Raw genomic sequence first — 24,095 nt, 5'->3', positions numbered from 1 at the left:
ATTCTCACAGCGAAATCAAAGTGCAGAGCAACAAGTAAAAATGCTAAGTGAGACCATGATTGGATTTATTAATCAGTTCAATTGCCAATGACCATCGTTTGCTGGAATGTGCTGCTGCAAAGGCTCCACTGCCTGGGAGGGATGCTCAATATGCCAGGCACCATTCATTTCTTACTGAGTTTTCTTTCCCTCCCCCTGACCAGACTGCACAGAGGCAAGGACCAGTCCTCTGAGATGGTCCTTCTAATTAACATCTCATTCGGATTTTCATTTAGAAGGCCTTCCCCCTGACCTTCCCTTCCCTTGCCATGGGACATCAGGCAGCTGTTCAACAAGTTAGTTCTAAGTTCCTCCACTGGTTGGTTAAATTACTGAAGTGACCTAGATGGAATGTGGAGGCAAGAGACCCAAGGATTGCTATTCTGAGATCTGATAATAGTGTCTAACTTTTGTTAAGCATTTACTCTCTTGGGCCAAGTGTTGTTTGCTGGCCATGTTGTTTCATCCCTATGGCTATGCTAGGAAGTAGGTGCACTTAAAACCACTCTCTAGATGAGAAAACCAAAGTTTAAAGAGGTGAAACAACTTATCCAAGGCTGCACAGCTAGTAATGGCAGTCAGAATTCAAACCCAGGACAGTCTCATGCCCAAAACATGATTTTGCTACCTCTGCAAAGACTTTGGGGATTTTACGAAGTCCTGAAGAAGAGAGCTGTGTGGCTTTAGAACTCCCCAAGTGAGCACCGGACAAGGAAAGATGGAAGGAATGCTTGGTACCCAGAATCATCATGTGGGCTACTTCTAACATCACTGTGGCTGCTACTTCTTTCCATGATTGTCGCAGGGCTATGAGATGAGCTTGGCAAAGACCTTTTAGAGGGGTAAAATGACTGATACCAGCATTTTCTAAAGTTCAGGAAGCAATTTTACTTTTAAGCAGGGGTTCTAGTAATGCCAGTGATTTATTGCTTTGCTAATAAATTATGAAACACAAATGCATTCAAGCCAATTCTATGTAACTAATTGTATGGCATTTCCTAGACATGCCCCAGTCATTTGTTTCATTTCTTTACATCATTTATCCCTCTTTGGGTTTGCCTTTGCACCAAGTTTCAGGAACAAATGACTAGTGAACTAATGACAACATTAATAACATCCAGGTTAATAATCATACTGCTGATGGTGACAGTGCTAATTGAAAGAGTGCTAACAGCAACAAGCTCTTCTGCATGTAGGATGCAACTGTTCATCTCTGACTCAGATAAGAGCCAGTGAAGTACAAATGTCAGTAAAGGCAAAGACAGACTTTTTTGTACTAACTACATTTATAGGAGATCTAAAAAACACCACATTGTGGGCCCACAAAATCTTAGACAAGAGATAATTGACTGAAAGTATGAAGAAAAAATGTTCAGTCCAGGAAGTTGGGCATAACTCAATAACCACATGTGGACACAGCTGTCCCTTTTCAGAAGTAACTGTCCACCCGTGGGCACTAGAGCTGACTCCTAATGAGGTCAAGGTGTCCTTCTACCTGTTACCCAGAAGCAACAAACTCAGCAGGCTATCCGGACAAATAAACTGGCACTAAGAAGATGGAAGTAAAAAGCAGGCAGTGGAGAACAGCAATGATGTAGAAGAGTGCATCCTGCTTTAGACACACTCTAGTTGGCATTAGAGAGACAGGCAGCATTTGGTGCCCTGGCCAGCTGACTGAATGATGGACGGGCTGGAAAAGGGTGTGGGAGAAAATTCCAGCCAGCTGCTTCTATCAGGACTCTGTAACCTCTGTAGCGAGGGAGCTGGCTAAGATTACCAGGTACCTCAAAACTGCAAGTGGAGCACCCTCGATAGCTTTTTAGAAGCCACTTCTTCTAGAAGATACTTTGAGTTCTGAGTGATAGGGCAGAGAACTCAAGACCGCGTTGCTTCTAAATGAAATTTCTACAAAGAAACTAGGACATAAGAGCTGGCAGGATGGTACAAAGCTCTGTTTATCACTACCATGCTATGGATACCAGAAACCCTTACACTTTGATGACTTTGGGGTGGCTTACCAAGACTTTCCAAAACACACACCAGAGTTCCTAAAGGACAAAGACCTTGTGACACCCCAAGCAGTGGAATAGATAAAATGCAAGCATAAAAGCCCCTTAATCCCAAAAGTAAGCTAAAGTGAACATGTAAGTAAAATGCTTGATGGCTATAGATAAAGAAAGATGGGGTACTAAACTGTGATGAATATAAATTGTTCTTAGCAGAAAAAAAAGCTGTGTCATTTCCTGTCTCCCCCCTCTCTCTTATTTACTTTAATTACATTGAGGCAAAACCATACCTAAAGTTATTTTAGATCTTCCGATTCAGATCAATAATATCAAAATGAGTGTAATACCTTCAGATTTTTGCCCCACATCTTCAGTTTGATTAATTATTTATGTGAACCTGGGCACTTTATATCCTATCAACACAGAGACAAAATGATGGTACCTGGGAATTTTCAGGACCAGCCTCTTGGGGTGTGAGACCCCATGTCATCACTGCCCAAGACCACCGACCCTCACGTTGCTTGTGTTTCTGCCAGACTGGCCTCTGCCTCACCTCCACGCCACCCCTCCCTAGACACCACCTTCTGCTGTCACTCTTACCTGCCCAGCGAAGAGCCCGCAGACTCCGATGATGCACAGGATATTAAACACCGCAGAGCCCACAATGGTCCCAACTCCCACGTCACCCTTGGTGATGAAGACACCTGAAACACAGACTGAACATCAGCTTGACTGTCGTGGCCAGTTGTATTCCATGGTGTGTGTGGAGGAGCTTTCTTAAGTGTTAGACTATTTATAGAGAATCTATAGGAAATGGTTGAGGATTGGAGAGAGCCTTCTAATCTGCCTTGGAGACACTGTCCCATAGCAGCATTAGCATTTTGTCTGGGATACATCCATGCAAAGTAAAAACATTACTTCAGTAAAATAATAATTAAAAACAACCACAGTCTTTGTCCTTTAGTGAGGTCAGGGCTGAGACATCCCTAGGTCATTACCTACCTATGACAGATGTGAACAGTTCTGGGGCCGAACTGCCCGCCGCCATGAATGTGGCCCCAGCTACATCTTCACTGAGGTGCAGGCGCTACAAAAAAGCAAGGGCAAAGCACAAGTGAATGGAATTCTTCCTGGGGACCCTGTGACTCCCAGGTCTCAAGCTTGGTCTTTCCTCCACCTCCTCCCAGATCTCAGTCACTCTTGACTGACCTTTCTGGCTGGGCCACAGCTCCTCTCATTGTCCTCCTTGAAGGGCAGGATCAAGGAGAGAACTGCATGATGTAAGGGTCCCAAACCCTAATGTCCTCAGGGGCCATGCAAGTAATAGGGAGGAGTGGTTAAGTCAGTACCACTCAGTTTCCACTGAATTGCCAAATATCTTTATTTTTAAATTAAATTTATTGGGGTGACATTGGTTAATAACATTATGTAAGTTTTAGGTGTCTATATTTATAACATCTATATACCCTACTGTGTGCCTACTACCTAATATCTAGTTTCCTTCCATCCAAGTTTCCTTATTTCTTAAGATATGCCCCAAATCCACATTTTTAATGCTAAATATCCTGATTTTTTCAATACCATGCTAATCTCAGGCTAAATTAGGCTCATGGTAACTAGCTTTTGAGCCTTAATTGTACGAGTTTATGGAGGCTTTTGGGGCTCGTGCCTCAATGCAATTTTGAAAGCCTAGAGTAGGAAGAGTGAGGGGTGAATGGAAGTAACGAGGCACCAGCCTGCCAAGATACTCTATACAACAGACTCTCCAGATCACTTTGTTAATCCAGAGGTGACTTGCAAGAAGACAAGAAAAGTACACATTAGAAGCTGGTTAGTGTGTTTAGGTTTTTGCTTTCAATAATGACTCAGAAAGTGAGCTGCTGGCAATCAGTATACAGCCAGTTTCTCCAGGCATCTCAGCCAAGAGATGCTCCTCTTGAAGGGCACTCTTCCCTGTGGCACCAGCTGCTGCACTTCCTTGCTCAGCCATGGAGGGGCAGTATGGCCTTGGCATAGGCTACTGGCTCCCCTGACCAGCTAAGGTCTGCTGCATGAGCCCTAAGGGAGCACTTTGATCTGGAATCCTGGGGTTCCTCACTCTTGACCGAACACATAAACTTCACATCGAGTTCTGAGGAGACCCTAAGTTGGAGGTGCTGATACCTCAAGTTGAAAGGTGTGGTTGTAAGGGTATGCTGGCATCCTGTTTCACCAGGAGCAGGGAGTCTGTGGGAAGGTCACTTAAAGAAGCGCTCACACTCTTTGGGTGGTTTGACAAGACTTGCCCAGGGCTGTGAGCCTCGCATTGCCGTGTCTTTTCCAGCTTAGGCTCCCTATTAGTTCTGGAGTCCACACCTTGGGATCATCTCCAGTTTTCTCTCTCACCCACTCACTTGGCTTCTTCCTCCATATCTCCTTATATCCCCCTTTTCATTCTTAATTCACTTCTGCTATGGCAGCATCTTACCAGATGCTTAGAATCACTTCCTGTCTCTAGCTTCCTTCTACCTACCAGAACACAGTTGTCTAAAGCCTTCCCAGCTCCTTCCCAGGCAATGAACAACTCCTCACCCCCCAGGATGGCATTCTCCAGGCTGGTCACATGCCAATTCCAGCCCTGGTTTCCCTTGATTGGATCTATGTCTCAGACTCTTCTCTGCTCAAAAATATCATTCCTTGAAATGTGTTGCCACTGACTTCCTCCCTCCAATCCAGCCCTGCATGAGCCTTTCTTTCCCTGATCCCCTCGCTGAATGACCTCTCTTCCCCTTTTTCTCTCTGTACTTTCCAATGTCCTGGCACTTCATCCAACGCCTTGTGTGTATCACTCAGGAGCTGCTCTGTGCCCTACAGCCTTTAGATAGCAGGGACCAAAATACATTTCGTCTTGTTTCTTTTGGGTGTGCTTGCAGGTTCTATGGATTTCCTCAGTTGCATTCCTCAGCATGCATTCTGACAATTGTATTGGGTTGGCCAAAAAGTCTGTTATGTTTTTTTCCGTAAAATAAAAGACATGTTTTTCATTTTCACCAATCATTTTATTGATTTGGATACTTTTGAGTATGTCTTCCACTGTTGGCTTCTAGTGGGTAGAGGCCAGGGGTGTAGCCAAACATCTTCCAATGCATAAGACAAACCCACAGCAAAGAATTATCTGGCCGAAATGTCGACAGTACCAGGAAACTTTGCAAACCACTTTTGACATGTTTGATCAGCCACGGCACCATTTCCATACACTGCACAAATATTTTTTTTTTGCATTTCAGTTCTGTTTTTAACTTTCTGGAAATAATAAAGCATAATATGCAGAAATCTTGCATATCTTCTTCCATCTTAAAGATTAAAATGGCTGCACAAAAATTCACCAAAATTTGATAAGTTTTTTTAATGCACACTGAGATGACAGCTATCACAATACAATCTAATAAAATTGTCTTGAATGAAGTTAAAGACAGCTAAGCATTACTAGAGCTGTTGTACAGAAAAAAACATAAAGACTTCTTGGCCAACCCAATAGGTACATTTGTAGAAGAGGGTCTTTGCTATTGTTTTACAAAGTTGTGTAGAAAAGAGAGAGAGAGTAGTGTGCTTTGCATAAAAATAAACCACCAAATGGTGATATTTCAGATTGCAAATGACTCCAATTATGAGGGTTTCAGGGCTTCTTCATCTTCCACATGAGGTGGCCCTGTTCCCAGGTTAACTCTGAACAAAGGGCTTCCACATCTACATACTATCCACCTCAGATATTACCTCACTCCTTCTTCCTCCTACTTCTACTATATCTGGAACTCATTTCTGGAGTCTCTCTAGGATTATTGTGAAACAATTCTTTTCTTTTTAAGTGCACAGAACTAACAGACTTCCGGGATAGAGAAGGAAATGCTTACATTAGTGGTTCTCAAAGTGCGGTTTCAGACTGGTAGCTCAGTAGAACCTGGAAACTTACTAGAAATGAAACTGCTGGTCCTTACTGGCCCCCAAGACCTAGTGAATTCTGACACTTGGAGGGAGGAAGAAAGGGAAAGGGAGGGAAAATAAAGTTTGAGATCTACATAAAGAAACTTGAGCCCTGGCTGGTGTAGCTCAGTGGATTGAGTGCAGGCCTGGGAACCACACATTTGCGGTTTGATTCCCAGTCAGGGCACATGCCTGGGTTGCAGGCCAGTTCCCAGCAGGGAACTCATGAGAGGCAACCATACATTGATATTTCCCTCCCTCTCTCCTCCCCTTCCTCTATAAAGATAAATAAGTAAAATCATAAAATAAAAAAAAAAAGAAACTTGATGCCCTGGCTGGTGTAGCTCAGTGGATTGAGTACGGGCCTGAGAACCAAAGGATCGTGGTTCAATTCCCAGTCAGGGCACATGCCTGAGTTGCAGGGGACGTCCCCCAGCAGGGGACACACGAAAGGCAACCATACGTTGATATTTCTCTCCTTCTTTCCTTCCCTTTCCCTCTAGAGATAAATAAATAAAACCTTAAAAAGAAAAAAGAAACTTGACTTCCAGATGGGAGGTGCATCTGGGAGAGCCCCTCTGAAAAGTGATTCTGAATTAAAAATAAAATAAAATGAAAAGATTCCAGATAAAGGAAACTACATTTCAAAACAGACAAAGATATGAAAGAGGAAAGAGAATGAAAAAATTTTAGATACACTGAATATTTTCTGGTTAAAGGGATTTAAGTTGGTATTCAGCCTGCCATCACTGGGTGGATTTAGAACAGAGTCCATGTCCTTGTCTCTGTGGCCAGTTCTTTCATCTTCTCACCTTTTAGAACTATGCTTGGAGCATTTCTGTACATAAACACAGAGGAAGAGTGGCATATATGTGTGGCTGAAAATTTATTACACTACAATGATCCAAGAAAATCACCATGGGAGGATTATGGAAACAGAAGGGAATAGGGGAGAGGAAGATGGAGGAAGCGACGAGGAGAAAGGAAGAGCAGAATTTAAAAGAGGAAAGAAAATTGGAAGCAGACCACTAAAGCGCCGTGAGTTATGGCCAAATGAAACAGGGAGAGCTGGCCATGTGTGTTAAAACACAACTATGGATGGGTGTCCTGAAAGTCTAAGCAGACTGATGGAGCTTTTGTGCTAATATTTCCCATTGCTCTGAGGCATGCTGCTGTCTGGTGTTCCCATCCTGGGTTGTATGGATGGCTCCCTGGGACCTCCGTGGAGCAGGCTGGGGCAGTACCAGCGCTCAGATAAGACATGCTGAGGATCAAGGCACATACCTCACAGATCTTTTCCAAGGAGGGGACAAAGAAGTCATCGCATACAATGGCCAGAGCGTAGAACATGTACATGGCCTGGAAGAGAAGAGAGGAGAGGAGAAATGATTAAATTCAGAGTCAGGGCAGAGCCACAGGCTGAGGGTCTGGCCACTCTCTGTTTCAATAACATCTTCTGTCATCATGAATTCACATCTTACTTAGGTTAAGAACAAAGTTTCTGCAATACCTGAGAGACCCTATGCGATCTCACCCCTCCTATTTGACATTACCTCCTACCATTCTCCACCTTGTCCACCTCCTTATTCCCCAAACATGCCTTGGATGTCTGCTCCATTGACTTTGTACTTTTTGTTCCTTTTACCAAGAACACATTCTCCCAATATCACTGTGGCTGCCTTCATTGTCTCCTTCAGGACCCTGGGTCAATGTCAACCTATGCAAAAAACCTTGGACTCTTCTCCTTCTCATTTCTCTCTATGCCCCCACCCTGCTTTGTTTTTCTTGTTATTATATGTGAAGTTCATTTGTTTGCTGTCTGTCTTCCCCAGTAGAAGTCTATGTGAATATGAATTATGTCTACCTCATTTATACTTAGCACAGGGCCTGGTGCATAGTAGATACTCAATAAATATAGGTGCCATAAATAAATAAATAAATAAATAAATAAATAAATAAATACTTCCAAATGACCTTGTTCACTCTCATCGTCCCTGCGGGACAGCCTCTGTAATCTTGCTTCCACATTTTTGGTCACCTATGACCAGGCCATAAATCACTTCTCCATTTCATCCAACTCCATGTTTCCTTTCAAACTAATGAAATCTTGTTTGGATTCCATTGTTGGTTGACTACCCAGTGTTCATTCTACAGATCCCTTTTAATGGGATCTCAGTTTCATTCAAATATCTACCATATCTCATGTGGAAGGCAGCCCTACCTTTTCCTCCTAGAGTAGATACAGATTGACCAATTAGTGTGTAGTAGTCCCTAGGGTCCTCTATTGGTTCAGGGGTGGGCACATGACCCAGGCTGGCCCAGTCAGATGAAAGGTAAGGCCTTATAGTTCTTGACAAAGCCAGGTATTTCTCACCCTCAAGGGCTGGTTGTGGACAAAGAGGTTAGGAGCCCTGACTGCCATTGGTAGCCATATTGGGGAAATATGATTTGAGATGAAGTCAACCCTCAGTCAGCTTAACAACATCACTGATCATGTGGTGCTAGAATCCACCCTGCCTCCAGATTTCATAACATAACATATTGACAAACAGGTTAGTTTGATTTGGAATTTTCCTGTTACCCACAACCCCAAACATCTAGTGGATGTGGTTACTCATCCTTCAAGTTCCAGCATCCCCTTATTTTTTTTTCACCATCCAGCATTTTTCCTTTTGAGAATTGTTCATTGGGAAGGGCTTTCAGTCACACATTGCCCACTTCCCTCACCATAGGGCAAAGGCACATGACCCAGCCTAGCCACCAGAATACCCATTTCCCTTCACACACTGGTGGATGAGCAAAAGGTCTGCAAGACATTAAAAGAGAAGCTGGGAAATAGGGGTTCTCTCCTTATGACATATAAATATCACCTGAGTCTGGAGCTGCTGGAGGCATCTGCCATATAGAAAGAGCTTGCCTGAGAATGTGGCTCACCAAGAGATGGCATACACACACATAGGTGCCCAGTGACACCTTGTGAACTCTGGACCCAGCTCAGTCTGAAACCAAAGTGGACTTTCAATTTCATGAGCTGATAATACACCTTTTATACTTAAGCTGATTCGAGTTAAACTTCTATCATGTACAACTCTCCTTCAGGAAACCTCACATAGAAACCCAAGCATGACATTGCCTCTCTGGCCTTTGACTCTTGGCTGTTGAACTAATTTAGATACCCTTCCACTTTTTACGTGCTTCTTTTTCTTGTCATATGTGTGTTTTGTCTCATCAACCAAACTGTAAGATTCCAAAGTACATCTTAACACCCAATTCTGTGGAAATATCAGACAAGTACATAAAAACGCATGTACCAGGGATATTCTCTTCAAAATCTCTCTATAATAAATTATCAAAACCTAACAAAATATACAACAGAGGAAGGGTTATATAAACTATAATTCATCATTCAATGAAATACTTTCATCTTTCAATCTCTGTTGAAAGAGATTATGTAAATATGTATTTGGCAACAAGAAAAGGCATTTACACTACATTGGTAAATAAAAAGTACTATAAAATAGTGTGTACAATATTTTTTGTTAAATTATATATAAGAATGTATACATATGTATATATGTATACACACACATTTATACAAGTGTATTTACATATAAGGGTTTGCAAGGTCATAAATCACAATAGTTTCTCCCTTGGTTGGTGTGACTTCACCTGTATTTTATCCATATTTTCTCATTTGTCTACTTTGAATTTGGATTTCTTGTGTGATTTTTGTAGGTGGTGGGAGAGTGGAGAGGTAGCAACTCTGTCTTACACTTTACTATTCTCTAAGGAGCTTAGGAAGCCTAGCTTGCAAAGAAGCCTTAAAGCTTTCTATTTATTGGTTTGTTCATAATCAGTAAAAAATTACTTGCCTTTGGTGTATTTTTAAAAATCTCAATAAAAAAATTAATGCTGTATTTTATAGCTTTGTAGATGAGTCAGAATATACATTCCCAAATTGCAATGGACTCAAACCCTCTTTTCCATAATGACTTGATCCAATGATAAGCAGACTTTATTATGGTCTTTGAAAGGACAGTCAAATGCAGTAATTGGAATACAGAACCGTACAATTTTCAATTAACCAAGACTAAATAAATTGCCCATAGCTGATATGCTCAACTCACTGAAACAGCCAGCGCCACTTGGGAGTCCATAAACCATATCCCCAAGACTAAATTCCAATATTACATATTGATCCAGCTTCAAGGCAAGAAGCTCCATCTAACACACTGCAATCTCAGCACTTGGACTGGGCTGAGAAATGAATATATTTGCCAGACTCTCTATGCTGTCAGGCTGTTGGCTATTGAAAGTCACATTATCCACTTGTGTATTGATGGGCACTTGGGTTGCTTCCGTATTTTGGCTATTGTAAATAATGCTGCAGTGACCATGGGGGTGCATACATCTTTTCAAATTAGTGTTTTGAGTTTCTTTTAATATATATCCAGACATGGAATTTCTGGGTCATAAGCCAGTTTCATTTTTAATTTTTTGAGAAATTCCATATTGTTTTCATAGTGGACCATTTGTAATGTCACCAACAGTGCACGAAGTTTCCCTCTTCTCTACATCCTCACCAGGATGTGGAGATTTATTTATTGTTGATTTATTGATGATTGCCATTCTGACAAATGTAAGGTGATATATCATTGTAGTTTAAATGTGCACTTCTCTGATAATTAGTGATGGTGGTAATCTTTTCATATGTCTATTGACCATCTGTATTATGTCTTGGAAAAGTGTCCAGTCAGGTTTTCTTCCCATTTTTAAATTGGCTTTTTGTATTTTTGGTGTTCAGTTGCATGAGTTGACTATATTTCCTATGCTGTACTTTATTTCCTTCCCGCTATTTTGTAACTACCAACTGGTACTTTTAATCCCTTTGCTTTTTTGACTCAGCCCTCGACTCCCTTCCCTTCTGGCAACCATCATTTTGATCTCTGTAATCTATAAGTCTGTTTGTGACTTACTCATTTATTTTGTTATTTAGATTTTGCATACAAGTGAAATTATATTGGTCTTTTCCTGCCTGACTTATTTCACATAGCATACTACCCTCTAGGTCCATCCATGGTGTTGCAAATGGTAAGTGGTCATTCTCGTTTATGGCTGAGTAATAGTTCATCGTATATGTGTACCAACACATTTTATCCACTCATAGTAACTATGCATGGTGCCAGGTCAGTACTTGAAATACCAGGGAAATCACTTTGTAAAGAATATGATTTTCTAACCACTATGTTGTACACCGGAAACTAATGTAAAATCGTTTTGAATGTCAACTGTAATTGAAAGATAAAATTGACAAAGAAGAAAGCCACATTAGTTCTTGCGTACATGCAGTGTAAGGTGGGGACTCCACTGTCAATCAAACACTTTGTGGCAACTACCTCTGGACACCTGGAGAGGCCCACCAGGTGATGGGGCTCCTTTCCACCTCTCATTATCTGAGGACAGGTCTTCCACTTTACTTGCAAGACATTCAATTTTAACTCTCTGCCATGTTAATCACAGAAAATCAGATTTCCACTGGGAAAAAAAAATGAAGAACATGTTTATCATGGGTGGGGACTGTGCATGTGGAAGGGGGACAGGAGAAATAAGGAAACTGTATTTTCTGCTCAATTTTCCTGTGAGTTTAAAACTGCTCTAAAGTCTACTACTACCAATGAAACAAAACCAAAACCAAACAAACAAACAATTTACAAAGTCAAACTTTAAGATGCACAGAAAAAGAAAAAAGATGCAGAGAACTTACTGGTATTTATGATACTGTAATTACAGTTGACCCAAATGTTTTAGAGTGAAGCATTTTTGTATTAATTTGACCATTCCTATATTTCCAAAAGATGTATTCTCATTGATGTTGGTGGTGATGATGATGATATGTGCCACTATTTGTTGGGCCAGGAATTCAGGTATGCTTATATAAATAATCTCATTTAATTCTCTCAATTTCTTTGATGCTATCACAGTTGTCCTATTTCCCCACTTTATTCCCCTCCACCCTGCACCTCCTATATCCCTCCCCATTTAGTTCATATCCACTGGTCATACACATAAGTTCTTTGATGTCTACATTTCTTATACTCCCCCTGTCTATTTTGTACCTACCACTTATGCTTCTTATTCCTGTACCTTTTCCCCCATTCCCCTGTGTTGGGAACCTCTCTGCCTGGTGTCAGGAGTTATAACTGCCCCCATGGCTAAGATTGAGTGTGCGACCTCCGGAATGTGAGCCACTAAGAAGACAAAGCTTGTCTCTGGTAGCAAACGCTACTTCTGCTTCATCCCCCTGCTCCCAATGCATGGTCAGATAGTCCATGATGGGTATGACCCCTCAGAGGCAGGCAACCTAAGCCAGACACAATCACTTGGGAGGCCATCATGGAAGGACTCAGGGGGCTGCAACAAAGAGGGAGTGATGGACCCTTGCCCCCGGCTATTCTGACATAGCCTGAGTCCCCATGTCCTCTGGAAGAAGCACTTCCTGGCTATAATCCACTTAAGCCTGAAAACCTGTGATGGGGAGACGGTGCAGCCCCTTGCAGGCTAGAGCGGGATCTGGGGTGATTGGGCATAAGAAAGAGTTTCTAAAAGTCCTGCGAAGCCTGCTTTGCTAAGAGTGCTTTCATTCATATGATAAAGGTCCAAGCAGGAAATGAGTATGTCTCCTAAAGTTTCTGCAACCCCCTTTCCTGACAGACACTGACTCAGACTAAGCCCTCAGATTTCTTTGAAATATTATCTACTGTTTGATCCTTGCCACCTGTATTCCTGTGTATTACAACCCAATAAAAGCCATTGAGGAAGGGGCTCCTGGCCTTTCTCCTCTGAGAGATTGGCCACCTCTCCTCCCCAAGCAGATCATATCTTGGTAGTGCTACTTTCATCCATGATGGATGGGGGGACTTGCTGGCAAAGTTGCCCCCACACCCTTGTCCCCCTCCCCACTGATAACTCTTTGTATGATCTCCATTTCCATGATTCTGTTCCTGTTCTAATTGTTTGCTTAGTTTGTTTTTGTTTTTAGGTTCAGTTTTTGATAGTTGTGAGTCTCTTATCATTTTACTGTTTATAGCTTTGATTTTCCTTTTCTTAGATAAGTCCCTTTAACATTTCATGTAATAAAGACTTGGTGATGATGAAATTCTTTAACTTGACCTTATCTGGGAAGCACTTTATCTGCCTTTCCATTCTAAATGATAGGTTTGCCCTATGGAGTAATCTTGGATGTAGACCCTTGCCTTTCATGACTGAATACTTCTTTCCAGCCCCTTCTTGCCTGTAAGGTTTCTTTTGAGAAATCAGCCAATAGTCTTATGGGTACTCCTTTGTAGGTAACTGTCTTCTTTTCTCTTGCTGCTTTTAAGATTCTTTCCTTATCTTTAATCTTGGATAATGGAATTGTGATGTGCCTTGGTGTGTGCTTCTTTGGGTCTAACTTCTTTGGGACTCTGAGCTTCCTGGACTTCCTGGAAGTCTATTTCCTTCACCAGATTGGGGAAGTTCTCCTTCATTATTTTTTCAAATAAGTTTTCAGTTTTTTGTTCTTCCTCTTTTCCTTCTGGCACTACTATGATTCAGGTGTTGGAACATTTAAAGTTATCCTGGACATTCCTAAGCCTCTCCTTATTTTTTGAATTCTGTTTCTTCATTCTGTTCTGGTTGGATGTTTATTTCTTTCTTCTGGTCCAAAGCGTTGAGTCCCAGTTTCCTTCTCTTCACTGTTGGTTCCCTGTACATTTTCCTTTATTTCACTTCTCATAGTCTTCACTCTTTCCTCTATTTAGCGATCATACTCGACAATCTCTGTGAGCATCCTGATTTGAACTTTGCATCTGATAGGCTGGCTCTCTCATCATCACTTAGTTTTTTTGTTTTTTGTTTTTGCAGGGGGGAGCTTTGATCAGTTCTTTCATTTGGGCCATATTTTTGTCTCCGGGTACCTGTTATATAGTAAAGGGGTGGAGCCTGAGGTATTTGCCAGGGTGGGGCAATCCACATCACTGCATTGTGGTGCTGTATGTGGGAGATGGGTGTGAGAGGGAACAATGTCACTTGATGGGCTCTGGCCGGCTTTTAGTCACTTCCTCCATTATACGCAAACTAGGCTCTTCTGGTGCTGATTTCCATGTGGGTGGTCTCATTTATGTTCTAGGATCCTGTGGGTCTGTCTCTCAAATGAACTCTCTTGTGAGGTTGAGAGTTTCTCCTGTTGCCTTAACCCCCACGGGTTTTTTTTTTCACTGAGGTTTTGAGGCTCTATTCCCCCATGCTGGAATCCTGTTGCACAGTCTGGAATGCTTCCCAGTTGTTCTTTCTGGTTTATCTGCTCACAGATGTGAGGCTGCCTACTTTGCCAGATGCCACCATGCAAACCCTGGTCCTCTGGATGCCACCTTGCTGCATGTCTTCTCCACCCTGACTGGGTGATTCTGACCTTCCTACCTGTCTGGATGAATGTTTCTTTAGTGCCTTCATTGTCAGACTTCCATACAGTTTGTTTTTCTGTCAGTTCTGGTTGTTTTTGTTTTTAAAATTTTTTGTTGTCCTTCTTTTGTTTGTGCAAGGAGGCACAGTATATCTACGTATACCTCCATCTTGGCCAAAAGTTAATTCTCTCAATTTCTTGGAAGGCAGGGAGTTGCTGGTTCCATTTTCCAGACAAGTCAGAGAATGTAGTATATTGTCCAAGGACATATGACTATCCATGGGCAGGGCTTGGATTTGAACCCAGGATTCTCTCTCCTAGCCTTTCCAAGGAGTCTAGCTGCTTCCCCATACAGAGATCATTTCCCATTCACCATCCAATCGCCATTTTCTGGTTTCAGATTGCCTACTTATAAGCTGTCTTCCCCAACCATACTGGAGGAGGGACAATTTCAAATCCCAGCCATCCACTTTTAGTGGCTGCTGGTAAAAGCCACTGATGTTCTTTATTATTTTTATTATTAAAAGTTTTACTTTGATTGCATGCTCACATTTAAATATGCCATCTACATAAATGTATGAATGTGCTCAGCTTCCTCTTTATTTTTAGTGACTTCCTATTTTCCTCTATAAATGAATAGACCATGAACATTGCTGCAATGAAAATCTTTAAACATATGTCCTTTTTCATTTCTAGAATACATTTCCAGATGTGGAGTTGTTGAGTGATGTTCTTTTTTAAATCTCATTATTTTTACAAGGTACATTATAAAAATGCAAGATAGATATGAATCTCAAAAATGCTCAAACTGGGCCAATACCCTGGGACAATCCAAATGTGCTGCAAGTTGCTATGAAAGCCAGCGACTGAGCTATAGTGAATGGAAAGAGCAAATGTGGGACACATTGTAGACATGATGAGTAAGGGGTGTTGAAGAAGAGCATGGAGGTATATGTGAGCAACAACTCAAGCCTCATGACCACAGGGGCTCCTTTTCCCTAGGGAGTTATCCAGGCCCTCAGTGTGAGAATCTGTACTTTGGCATTTATCATGTGGTTCCTGGCCCATGAGGCACGTTATATGTGCATGTACCTGGCCTTCATTCTCCGGAAGGGCAGCAACTGGGTCCCTCATACATTCACACCCACACACCATCTCAGGGAAGGCTTGTGCAGAAAAAGGGCCTTATTTATAAAAGGTGAATGGATTCCAAAGAGGGTGCCATTCACAGAGTAGCTGCTGTCACCCTTGCAAGCCATCAGGGTAATGCCTGAGTAGCACTGCCTGGCACAGCAACTGCTGAAAGAAAGGCAGCCTGGAGCCTTGGGAGAAGCCCATGATGAGTAAAGGACCTCGAATCAAGTCCTGGACTTGATACTTCCAAGTTGCCTGATCTTGAGCAACTCTCTTTACCCTGCAGAACCTTCAGCACAAGACCAATCACACCATGCTCCGTAATTAGGTTATGAGGTTGTTATGGGGAATATATGAAAATGAATGAACAAGGGGGTTTGACCACAGCAAAGCACCTCATGCAACAAGGATAATGCCATGAGGATATGCTCCAGCTAGTTTGCTGGAGAAAATAGAGCAGAGCCAAGTCACCTTTAGTGTCCAAACTGAGGCTATCAAGAATCAGTTGACAAGCAGCTAACACTTAGACAGGGGCAAGCCCATCTAAGACTGGTTCAGTTAATTACTGAAGACCTAGGAGCTAAATAAGCATTTATTGTTGTATTGGGGTTTTGAGGCCACTTGTTACACAGCATTATTTTGTAAACAGGTAACAGATATAGCCAAGGTGATAGAAAGAGCCACAATGAAAACAATAATAATGAGAAGTAATTTCTAAGAAAACAGACTTTCCAGGGTTTTTTTTTTTGGGGGGGGGTAACAATATACTCAGTTTTTCTAGTATCCCTGACATTAGCCATGGCATGGACACAGTTTTGAACAATGATAATAAGGAATACATCCAACTAAAGTCACCCTTCCTTTCTGCTTTGAACTTAGATGTAATGCCTGGAATGGCAGCAGCCATTATATGATCATGAGACAATCAGCATGAAGATACACACACGAATATGCTAAGGGGGGAAGAGCCCTGAGGATGACATTCACCAGTTGATCTAATGCCGGAAAACATTTCTCTCTCTGTACTTCTTACTATGTGAGGAAATGAACCCCCTATTTGCCTCTATTGCCATTAGTTGGGGTTTCTGCACTTGCAGCTATGTTTCTCTCTAACTGATACAGGGCACAGAAGATTGATTCTAATAGGTTAGAAGGAGGTTAGAGAAGGCTTCACAGAGAAAGTGGCAATTTAGCTGGATTCTGAAAGATAAATACTATCTCATCAGGCAATTTCAGAGGTTGATGGGGACTAATAAAACTAAAGAACTGTGGTGATAGTGGTTAAACTGAAAAATACCTAAGGTAAGAGGAAATTATTGTGGCATGTGGCTTAATGGAGGTGAATGGGCTCTATCTGAAATGTCGATATACAGAAGGGCTTCCAAATTGTGAGGACAAATGTACCTGAACAGCATGACATTAACCCTGTTGTTTTATGTGGCATCTCCAGTCAGTGGTTTTCACAGACAATTTCTTTTTACTACATCATGTGCACTTATGTTGCTCTGTCTTTAATTTCAGTGAAGGTGGCCCTGGAGAGGCAATTCCTAGGGAAGATACAGAACTCTGGTGTTGGTGGAAATTCCTCTAAATCTCCCAGGGATTGTGGTTTGGATAATAACAAAAAAAAAGATCATATTTTCCCTTCCATTTCTTTTCATAATTTTAAAATTATGAAATATATATAATTTCAAAATATATAATTTAAAAATATTATTTCTTTTAAATCATTTTCCTGGGTTATGGGCTTTAATGGTTCCATGATGCCATGCTGGGACTGACTGATGCACCCACTCTCTGGTTCTGCTGCCATTTCAGACATCATTAGACCGTAAACACTCACCACATCTCATGACTTAAGAGACAAACGCTGAGCCTTGCAGCCAGGCTAGGGTTCTGAACAAGAGAATCTGGTTGGAGGTAGTTGCAGGGAAGAGGAATGTAGCACATGGCTAGGGGTGCCCAAGGTTCTATCATATTCTTTAGGCCTTAATAATTTAAAGCATTCCATTGCCTTCAAATGTCAGAATCTGCCTTCATTTGTATGAAGACTTTGTATTTGACCTTTCACAAAGCAGTGAAGAAGTGTAGGAGCATTACTCTTCCTGCAGTCCCTCAAACAATGGCTGATGAGAGCTGGTGCATGAGTACTCAGCTCTCTTTCTCCCTGGAGGGTTAACTCTATTGTATCTCTGTGGGTCTCCCACTGAATTAAGCTTCAGGTGCCCACAGTGTTAAAACCTTGAGCAAATACCTTTTATTAGAAATCTTCCTTCTCTCTCTCACATCTTTCTCCTCTGCTGGTGTTTTCCTCCACCCCCAACTGATCATTTACATGGCTTATCTCAGGATCTCTTTTGGAGAAAGCCCAGATTAAAACAAAAGGGAAGTCAGTTAAGGAAGACTGTTGAAGGAATGCAGTGCCCTCCACATGGTCATGTTGTAGTTGGCATTGTGCAGGCCTTTGAAAACCACTGCCAACTGAAAAGGTTTCTTTTGCAGGAACTCAGACACTAAAGGAAATGAGTACATGTAAATGTCTGTGCTCCATTAGCATAAACCCTATAATTATGTCACTTGAAAGAAGTCTTCATGATGCTCAACTGAGGCTTACATCTGATTACTCTTCCTGGATGTCACCATATTGGTTGGGGTCATTGTTTTGGAGCCTTGTGAATGAGAGATTTACCATCACTGGAGAAATGCTTCAGTGGGGGAAGAATGCTTTATTAGTTATCTGTTTCCTCAAGAAAATGGGGTGATAACTGCTACTTACCCCTCAATATCCACTAAAGGAAGGTTGGGGGACAGGTTTATACAGCTGGGCTGATCCCAATGCAGGCCTCACTGGGTGCCAGAGGTATGTATTCCTCATTGGCCCACTCAGCAGCTGCAGGATGGGGCATTTGGCTGAATCTAGCCTTACAGGTGGGAACCAAATTCAGTAACCTGGTCAGGCTGCACAGCTAGTAAATGGAGTAGGAAGGATTTGAACCCAGGTGGCCTGCCTGTCAAATCTGTGCTCCTAATCATCATACCACACACCATTTCAGGAAGAGGACTGTGTGCTTTATTTGATGCACAGATTTGATGAGCATTAAATGATGCTTTATTTGATGAGCATCTCTATTTCTCTAACCTCTTCCAGGCCCTGTGTCTCCTTTTACAGAGACCTCCAGTGAGATGGGGGCTCTTGACATGAGGTCCCTGAACCCCCAAACCCATCAAAAAGTACTTAGAAAGACTTAAGAAGTTTGTTAATTTGTATGGGAACAATGCATACTTGTTTTCACTAAACACTAAAAAGAATTCAGTATTTCCTTTTACTATGAATAAACTATAGGAATATTGGCAAGACCTGAGAATCTGTCCCCGATAAAAATCATAGACATTTTACCTAAGATTACTAGTATTGGAGAGACCTCAATAATGCTTATTACTACTTCAAAAATAGTAGTTATGAGACCTGGCACTAGATCTTGTATTTAATGTACTATGAACACAAATTCCCAGACACCTCCCACACTCAGTGTATCCTAGTGTATCCTGGTGAAGTGGCTCCAGCAGCCCAAGATAGTTCTTTGGAGGTCATAGGGGTGATCCATGAGAAGCAAAGCACACAAAACTGTAGAATAGGCACACAAACTAGTAAGAAGGATTCAGGTTGATCTGATGGAGCACTGACATGTCTGCTAAGTATATAAGCAGAGCCTTTGGTATTAAAACTAAACATAGAACTCTTCCCTGGATTCTGTGTGAGCTTAGAGGATGGACACCTAACCTAGGTTTTAGAGAATGAGGAGAGGGTATGTTCTGGAAGAATTGATACTTATACCATATCCAAGAATATAAACAGACATTAACCAAGCAAAAAAAAGTCAGGAAAGAATTGGCTAGACAAGGAAACAGCATTATTTAAAGCATGGTGTCATAAATTAACATGGTTTGTGCAGAAGACTACAAACTATTCACTATTGCTTGACTGTAGACTGTCAGCAAGAAAGCAGAGACAGATGAGGCTGAAGCAATATGCAAAGATCAGTTTGGGGAATCTAATATTCCAGGCTGAGATACTTGGAATCATAAACGCAAACTATCTGTTCTGAATAGAAATCACTGTTGATGCCACTAGATGAAACTTATAATGGTGATGATAAAAATACTTTTGATGATGGTGATGATAGTGTTTGTGATTTGATGATGGGAAAATGATGATAATGATAGTAATGGTAGTGATGACAGTGACCGTGATGTGATGGATGCTTGAGACAGTGATGATGATGGTAATGATGAAGAGGATGATGATAATGATGATAGTGATGATTGTGAGGGTGGTAGGGATGGGGATAATAATTTGATAATGTGATGATGATGATAATGATGGTGGTGGTGGTGACAGTGATTGTGATATGATATTATAGAGAGAACAATGATGATAATGGTGATGATTATGACCACTGACATTTATTGAATATGACCATGGGCCTAGAACTGCCTTAAAGCTTTTCTCTCAACTGTACCCTGAGGTAAACACTATTGTTCTCCCCACACTTCAGACAAAAAAACCGAGGCGAAGAGAATATAAGCCCAAGGTCACAGAGTTAGTACATGACTGAAACTGGACTTCAACCCATTTGCATGTCTCCAATCCAAGCCGGAGCTCATGGCTTTAATCTGTTAACTACTTTCAGCAGCAAGAGAAGAGGAGTGGTCTGAAGGCTCAGAATGCGCACTGGCTTGAAGATATACTATGATCTCTAGTTCTTAAGTTATTCTTCCTTTTCTTCCTGTACCACTTCTCAATGATACCCCACCCAACCCCCCATTAAACCCTAGTTGCATATTCTGTGGGGGTTCTCAAAATCTCATGTACAGACTGCTCCAACAGCAGGCTTGGTTGCCTATACTGCCCTTTCCTTTTCAGCATTGTTTGAGAAGATGAGGACAGTGACTTTTACCCTAGGGATGTACTGTAAATATTATAGGATTTAACTTCTCTGGAGGACTTTGAAATTTTGAAATTTACTCAGTTATCTGCAAGGTAGTAGAACCCTTTACTTCAAGGTTGGTGAGAAAGCTACATTTTGATTCCAAGTTTTTAAATTATTTTTATTTTTTTTAATTTAATGATTGTTCAAGTACAGTTTTCTTTCTTTTACTCCCATCCCAGACTACCCCCCACCAGTGCTCCCCACCTCCCTCCCATTTCCACCCCCCTTAGTTGTTGTCCATGTGTCCTTTACACTAGTTCCTATAAATCCTCCCCCTTTATCCCCTGAAATTACCTCCCCTTTCCCCTCTGGTCACTGTCACCCTGTTATCTATTTCAGTGTCTCTGTTTTTATTTTGCTTGCTTGTTTGTTTTGTTGTTTAGCTTCCTGTTAAAGGTGAGATCATAAGGTATTTTGACTTCCAAGTTTTTATTGGTAACCTGAGCTGGACCTTTTTGAGGAAAACTGCAGTTGGGTAGGAATTTTCATGCCAGACTTAGATCTAAGCTCATTGCATAATATTGCCTTTGAAAGACGCCAGGGTAGTTATAGTTATCAAGATACTTGATTCTTGTCTTTGTCATTTGATTGTTATTCTCTCTCCAAACACAGTCTTGGGAGCTGGCAGACACCACAGCTTCCAGATTAACATTGGACAGTAGAACTGCAAGCCAATCATGAGTGAGCCACCAGAACTTCCAAAAATAGAATCCATCTGACACATGGGCTCTCCAGGCAGGCTTGTAAATCTAGTGCCTCTTCACACCCATGTTATTTAAATATTTATTCAACATTTATTTAGTGGAGGATGGAGGAGAAAACTAATCTATTAATAAAAATGTATGTAGAAATTAAGCTTCTTACTAATTTATTTCCACTGGTGTAATATTAATTCATTTCCACTGGTACAAGCATAGTCAATATTCTGCAACACCTTCCCCCATTTTTCTATAATTGCTATTCTTTTTGAATTTCTCTTATAAAAATACCTATTCTAAAGCAGGCAACTTCTTGCTGGTGAGTTCAAAGTTTTACTACTTAATATTTAGATATTGAAACATTTTATCCAAAGTTGATAAACACTAAACACTGTTCACTTTTAAAATCTCAGCTGGCAGGATGATGTGAGCACTCAAAGTACATGAATACAAACAGGCTGGCTACCTTAGGTGGCTATTTGTGTCAGGTAGAGGAGATCAGTTTATGTGTCTTTAGTTTTGTTGTGTGGAAATCCAAGTTAAGTGACATTATCTCTCCCTTTTATTATACTGCTTTTTTAGGGCTCCTGGTAGGCAGGTCTGCTGAGGTCAAATGGCAGCCTCTCAATCTAGCATTAGGCACGTAGTTGAAAGCCTTGTCAGCATGCCAAGGTTGGGACCACTTCCTTAACTCTATGTTATTACCATGTCCTATTACCAGATCCGACCCAGTATCATAGAATATGCTCTTGGAGTGGAAGATGATTCCCATCAGTGATGAAGGGCTACACTGGGTCATCCTGAGTCCCCAGTTCAGGATTCTGATTGTGACTGGTATAAAGAGCTAAAGGCTGGATGGCTGTGGGTAGGGATCCAGGCTGGGGATATGTATATAAATAAACAAAGCTAACAGAATTGGGTGGGCCTTAAGCTCTGATCTTCATTTTATTGCTTCAGATCTAGTGCAGCTAACAAAGCCACACAAAAGCTTCACATTACAGTACTTACAACTTCATGTTTCAATAACAATCCACTTAAATAATTACCAGATGATTGCTATGGACTTTTTAACTAGGAGGTTCAAAACCTCTCTTGTCAGACAATTAGCTTAACTGGGCCCATGGGCTCCTTTCCCTCTGGCTGATGTAGGCCGGCTTCATGTTTAGGGATATTCCAAGGAATCCTTTGTACCTGGACAACAGTACAAATGACTACTGGTCCTGGGATGTTCTTGAGTTCTGTTTACCTGGTGTGCTCTCCTTGTAGAAGGCAATCAGGGCTCAAGACAGAGATGCTCTCAGACCATCTACAAAAATCCTCTGTTTTTAGAGCAACAGTGTCACTGAAAATAAGGAGGCCTGATTTTTTGCTGTAGTTTATAGATGCTGACACTGGTGTTAAGAACTGTGGCTCTAACTAAGGCAGAGAGCTAAAATTTAATCATACCCTCAAGGCTCAGAAAAAGAAGAAGCTGAGTTGCAAATAAGAACATGGGAGATGATCCAAAAGCATGGGGTAAAGCACGCTGAAGCAAAAGGGAAATAAATTCCCTTGAGATTATAAAGGGACTTGAAAACAGTGATATCTTCGAGTTTCTCCAGTTCTCTTCTGCAACTTAAAACACAGGAATGGGAGATATTTGCCAGCTGAGCCCTGGCTGGATGGCTCAGTTGACTGGAGCATCATCCCATGCACCAAAAGATAGAGGGTTTGGTTCCCAGTTGGGATGTGTATGGGAGGCAACTGATCGGTGTTTCTCTCTCACACTGATGTTTCTCTCTGTTTCTCCTTCTCTCCTTCCCCTCCTCCCTCCACTTCTCTTTCTTTAAAATCAGTAAAAACATATCCGTGGGTGAGCATTAAGAAGAAAAAGAAATTTGCCAACTGATTACTCTTGCTTTCCCCCAGTGTAGTAAATAAGTTAGTGGAAGCAGAGATGAACTGTGGTTACAAAGCAGAAATTGTACTGCCTGGGTCCTTATCTCAGCAGTGTGATCTGAGGTGAGTATTTAAGCTCATTAAACTTTCAGTTTTCCTTGTCTGTAAAATGGGAAAAATAATAGTTCTTACCAGATACGGTTGTTTCAAAACTAAGTAATACATGCAAAATTCTTTTTTTTAATATTTTTTATTTTATTGATTATGCCTTTACATTTGTTTTATTTTCCCCCCTCCGTTCCCCTCTACCCTGCACACCTCTCCCCCACCATTTCCCCCCTTTAGTTCATGAACACCTGTCTCAAGTTCTTTAGATTCTATATTTCCCCTGCTGTTCTTGCCCTCCCCCTATCTATTTTCTATCTACTGTCTATGCTACTTATTTTCTGTACCTTCTCCCCCCTTCTCCTCCTCCCACTCCCCTGTTGCTAACCCTCCATGTGATCTTCATTTCTATGGTTCTGCTCCTGATCTAGCTGTCCTCTTTGTTTGCTTTTGTTTTAGGTGTGGTTGTTAATAACTGTGAGTTTGCTGTCCTTTCACTGTTCATCTTTTTATCTTCTTTTTCTTAGGTAAGTCTCTTTAACATTTCATATAATAAGGTCTTGGTGATGATGAACTCCTTGAATTTGATCTTATCTGAGAAGCACTTTGTCTGTCCTTCTATTCTAAATGAAAACTTTGCTAGATAGAGCAATCTTGGTTGTAGGTCCTTGGCTTTCATGACTTGGAATACTTCTTTCCAGCCCCTTCTTGCCTGTAAGGTCTCTTTTGAGAAATCAGCTGACAGTCTGATGGGAACTCCTTTGTAGGTGACTGTGCCCTTATCTCTTGCTGCTTCTAGGATTCTCTCCTTCATTTTAATCTTGGCTAATATAATGATGATGTG

General features: G+C 41.4%; 1 protein-coding gene across 1 annotated transcript in view; it reads right to left on the bottom strand.

Moving 5' to 3' along the window:
- Positions 1–24,095, bottom strand: part of SLC24A3 (solute carrier family 24 member 3) — a 606,708-nt gene that overhangs the window by 171,598 nt on the left and 411,015 nt on the right. The window contains exons 4-6 of the mRNA XM_053670958.1: positions 7,290–7,364; positions 3,048–3,132; positions 2,646–2,749 (exon numbers count right to left, since the gene is read on the bottom strand). Of these exons, the coding sequence (XP_053526933.1) occupies positions 2,646–2,749; positions 3,048–3,132; positions 7,290–7,364 (264 nt within the window). The remainder of the gene's footprint in view (positions 1–2,645; positions 2,750–3,047; positions 3,133–7,289; positions 7,365–24,095) is intronic.

The sequence above is a fragment of the Artibeus jamaicensis genome, unplaced genomic scaffold (genome assembly GCF_021234435.1).
Source record: "Artibeus jamaicensis isolate MK-2021 breed Jamaican fruit bat unplaced genomic scaffold, CSHL_Jam_final contig_65, whole genome shotgun sequence".
NCBI classification, from domain to species: domain Eukaryota; kingdom Metazoa; phylum Chordata; class Mammalia; order Chiroptera; family Phyllostomidae; genus Artibeus; species Artibeus jamaicensis.
Note: the sequence above shows the minus strand (reverse complement) of the source record. Positions and strands in the feature narration are given on the sequence as shown.